Raw genomic sequence first — 5,000 nt, 5'->3', positions numbered from 1 at the left:
CTTACATGCATTTTAAAATACGGTTGATATACAAAAATATACAAAAAAAAAAAAAAATCATTCAACATGCCTCTCATTCATTAGAGTTTACATGAAGGTTAATGTGGCAAATACACTCTCATTACAATTAAGGAAAACTCATTTAACACATCTCTCATTCACGAGATCTTACACAAAAGACTAACACAGCAATGAAGAAAAAAAAAAATCCACCTTTTAGATTTTACACGACGGTCCATATAACAAATACACACACACATGACGATTAACTCAAATCCCATCCATCAGATTTAACAAGAAGGTCAACGTAGCGCAAACACACACATTACACTTCAGGAAAATTCGTCTAACTTACCTCCCATTCACTGGATTCTATATCAAGCTTGAGATAGTGAATGGTTCTTCCAACGTGACCATTTTGCCGCAGAATGCTATCGAAGGGCTTGAGTACAAAGACCTTGGATGACTGCTTGCTGGACACAACCTTTTCGCTGTCACCGAGTCCTATTTGGTGGAACTTGATTTTCTCGTCGCTATCCTGAAAAAATAAATAAATAAATAAATATATATATACACACATATATATCTGTGTGTGTGTGTGTGTGTGTGTGTGTGTGTGTTTGTGTGTGTGTGTGTGTGTGTGTGTGTGTGTGTGTGTGTGTGTGTGTGTGTGTGTGTGTGTGTGTGTGTGTGTGTGTGTGTGTGTGTGTGTGTGTGTGTGTGTGTGTGTGTGTGCGTGTGCGTGTGCGTGTGAGAGTGTGCGTGTGAGACTTAACAGAAAGAATTGCAATATCGAACACTGCTATAAAATTTAGCACCAAGAAAGATATCGGAAAATACATCTCCTAAATAGCAGTGTTGTATTTGGAATAATCCCAACCCGTTCATTCGCGAATAATCATCATGTTAATCATCAAGTAATTATCATAATTAATGTGTTAATTATCAAATGATCACAGTCGCTAACATGTTAGTTATAAAATAAATATTGTCAATTACTGTCAATTATTGGATAATGAACATCATTAACATGTCCATTATCGATTAACCATAGCCACTAATTATTAAATAATCATCATTAACTTGTCAATTATCACCAGCCTGTTAATTTTCAAATAATAATTATCACCAACCTGACATCTGCAACTTCATCTCGAAAAAAGTAAATAAATAAATAAAACAACTGAATAAACAAAATAGATGTATAGATAAATGTAAAAATACTAACAAAAACATGAGAATAGGGGAAACGGGCCTAACACCAAATCACAGACTTTTTTTTCCAAAAGAATTTCCGTTACGGGGAAATAAACAGCTAAATAAATAAATACACTACAAAGACCAAAAAAAAACATGAGAATTGGGACAACGCACCTATCACCAAAAAAGAGATTTTTTTCCGGGAAACTCTGCTAAGGGAAAATAAGTAAATAAATAAATAGAGAACATAGACAAATAAATAAAAAAACAAATACAAATACAAGCAAAAAACATGAGAACAGAGACAACGCCCATACCACCAAATCAGAATTTTTTTTTTTACGAAATTCTCCGGTAAGGAAAAGATGACGTCACGATCGCAGAATTTTACTTCATTTTCTCAAGACGAAGAAATTTGATTGACAGCTACGCCACCGACGTAAAATTAACCAGTTCGTAGGGCAATCGAGCACGGTACAGGGTACATCAGGTACATTGGGAAAAGAGATAGGAAAGAGTAATATAAATGCATTTGTGATTTAATAACCTTGTCAATCTTTTTTTCTTTTTTTTTTGGGGGGGGGGGGGAGGGAAGGGTTACGTCGACAGATAGAGAGGGAAATAGATAATTGTGAAGAGACAGATCATAAGAAATGTATGTAAGTAGGTAGGCAGATTGATAGATAGATGTGTAAATAGATGGATAGACATATATATATAGACATATATATATATACATATATATATAGAGAGAGAGAGAGAGAGAGAGAGAGAGAGAGAGAGAGAGAGACATATGCGAATATAGATAAATAGACAAACAGATCGAAAGGTAGGTGTGTGTGTGTATATGTATATGTATATATATATATATACATATATGGACAGGTAGATAGATAGACTGATAGGTGGATGATGATGGATAGATATAAACAGTTATAGATGTAGATAATGATACAGGCATAGATAAATCGAAGCAAGATATATACAAAAGAGGCTTCCAGCATATTCTCGGAAGCAACTAACAGGCGAAAGACGAGAACTGTGACATCTGCAATAGCATGAGTAATATCTGCAACTTTGTTAAACGAGTCGATCAGAGGCAGGGTACGAAGGAGAATCGTCCAGGGGGTGTGCGTGCCATTTTCACCTCTGCGCTCAATGACGGAACACGATGAGAAAGTTCTGACGGAACGCAAATAGTAAGCTTTGATGGAACACCTTCAGTAAGCTTTGATGGAATACTCTGAGAGTAAGCTTCGAAGCGAAGGCACACCCTGAATAAGCCTCGAAGGAACACCCTAAGTAAGCCTCGAAGGAACACCCTGAGTAAGCTTTGATGGAATGCCCTGAGTAAGTTCTAACGGTACAATAACCTTCGCCAGCGCATTTCGTGGGAGCTTACTCTAACGCATTCCGTTTTTGAGCTCAGAAGCGAGAATGTTGCGCCCACCTCCTGCACCATGCTCCAAAGCTGGCAATATTACACGTGCTACTGAAGACGGCACAGTCCAACAGTCCTATCTCCCACTACCTAGAATATTTCTGAAACACGTGGCTTGGTATGGCCATCGATCTGCGTAATCTTCATTAATCAGCTCTCAAATCAGGCACTTTTTCAGGGGCATCTTCAGGGTAGAGGGAAAGCTGGAAGTTAGAATTAAGTCATGCGTCAAGAATTGGGATGGAGTGGGGCTGGCAAACCCTGTTGAAGGATGCTGTCCTTAGCTAAGAAAAAATAATGCCGTATCGGATGTGAGGAAAAGGCTTTGTGTGTTTGGTCATGCTATAAATGCTGTGAGTTATGTGTGACATATATGGGTTTGGAGTCTCTGATAGCCTCCTGGAATCCTTGTCACTGCCAAAGTTTCACCATTCTTTCATTTTTGTACCACAAATAGGCCCTCTTTTTCTAAAACAGCTGATCGACCATTTAACAATGTTTTCTCCAGTTTTTCCCTTTTGTAACTCCAATAGCCTCTATTTCGAAAACCTGCTGAATCTTTGGAAGTAATTGAACTTGGGTATCAGTAATGTTTGACTAAGCTTAATACAGTAACGTAGTTTGTGGAAATGGAAATACGGCATGCACAATTCTCGTATTTTTCTGATACTATCTTTCAAGAAAAAATACTAAAGTTTGGGTATATTTTGTACGAGCTTTGTATATAGATGGTTGATAGATTGATAGAAGAATGTATAGACAATATATAAGCAATATATGAGCATATTATCTGTATATGATACTTATCTGTATCATGTACAGATAAGTAAATATATCGACATAAACAGACACATATATATTTACAGGGAAAGACACAAAGGCACGCAAACCCATACACAGACATTGCACCCAACTTACCATAAGATGAAATAGTTACGCCCAACTTGCCATAAAACGAATTAATTGCACCTAATCTTACAAAATAATAAAACTGTGCCCAACCTTACCATAAAATATAATAATTGCACCCAAACTTACCATAAAATACATTTGTTGCACCTAAACTTACCATAACATAAAATAAATGGTACTACCTCACCATAAAGTTATATAACTACGCCCATGATTTTTTTTTTTTTTTTTTTTAATTGCATTCAACTTACTATAAAATAAAATAATTGTGACCAACTTACCAAAAATAATAATAATGATAATAATTGTACCTAACTTATCATAAAAAAATACTGGCAGACAAACTTCCATAAAATGAAATTTAATCATTGTGCCCAACTTACCATAGAATAAAATAATTGTGCCCAAACTTGCCATAAAATAAATTAACGGCGCCCAAATTTACCATATAGATCAAACAAAAATAATTGTCCCAAATCCCCCCCCCCCTAAAAAAAAAAAAAAAAAAAAAAAAAAAGCAGCATAAAATAACATAAGTGCGTCCAACTTACCATAAAACAAAACAACTGCGCCCCAAACTTAGCAAAACAAATAAAGCAATTGCTCCCCAAACTTCTTATAAAACAACTGCGCCCCAAACTTAACAAAAAATAAAAAAAACTGCGCCCCGAACTTACCAAAAAATAAAAAAACTGCGCCCGAACTTACCATAAATTCCGAGGCGTTCACGGTCGGGTCGAACAAATGAAGTTCACAACCCGCATAGTTTATCATGGCGTCCTCGAAGCTAACGTCATCACCCGCGCCGAAGGAATACACGAGACAGTCCTTCTTCGGTATAGCCAGGTGGTCGTCTAAACACACCTGGGGAGTTGAAGATTGGGGTAAGAGTTAGAAAGATTTAGTTTTGTTGATGTTTCGTTGTTGTTGTTGTTGTTTTTGTTGCTGTTGTTGTTGTTGTTGTTGTTGTTGTTTTGTTGTTGTTTTTGTTCTGTTAGGGGGGAGGCAGATAGGGAGGGTGTAGGTGGGTGGGGAATGGGGGAGGGGAGGGGAGGGGGAAGAGGAGAGAAAGAGGTTGGAGGGATGAAGGAAAAACACATTTACATATATATATATATATATATATATATATATATATATTTTGTATATATATTTATATATATATAAATGTGTATGTATATATACATACATCTATACACAAATATATAAACACTAATACTAACCAGTTTATCTCCATCCACTAGCCTCTTACACGATGATCCTCCAAAAGTTACCAGCTTTCTGCAATATCCGTTTGTCTTTGCAAGGGACTCAAAGTACTCAACAGGGTCCTTCAGAAGACCTTTGGAGATACTGCTGCCCTCCGCGGTCCTGGGTTAAGGATCGTTGTGATAAGGAAGAGGAACATTGTAGTGACCATGAATGTAAAGATGATTATCATTCTTGT

At 36.6% G+C, this 5,000-nt stretch overlaps 1 protein-coding gene across 1 annotated transcript in view; it reads right to left on the bottom strand.

Annotated features, from left to right (window-relative positions):
* LOC125043384 (probable methyltransferase-like protein 24) overlaps window positions 1-5,000 on the bottom strand; it is a 9,708-nt gene that overhangs the window by 3,581 nt on the left and 1,127 nt on the right. The window contains exons 2-4 of the mRNA XM_047639480.1: window positions 4,777-4,924; window positions 4,262-4,417; window positions 356-538 (exon numbers count right to left, since the gene is read on the bottom strand). Of these exons, the coding sequence (XP_047495436.1) occupies window positions 356-538; window positions 4,262-4,417; window positions 4,777-4,924 (487 nt within the window). The remainder of the gene's footprint in view (window positions 1-355; window positions 539-4,261; window positions 4,418-4,776; window positions 4,925-5,000) is intronic.

Source organism: Penaeus chinensis, chromosome 33, assembly GCF_019202785.1.
Source record: "Penaeus chinensis breed Huanghai No. 1 chromosome 33, ASM1920278v2, whole genome shotgun sequence".
NCBI classification, from domain to species: domain Eukaryota; kingdom Metazoa; phylum Arthropoda; class Malacostraca; order Decapoda; family Penaeidae; genus Penaeus; species Penaeus chinensis.
The sequence above is the reverse complement of the archived record's forward strand: the minus strand, read 5'-3'. Positions and strand labels throughout refer to the sequence as shown.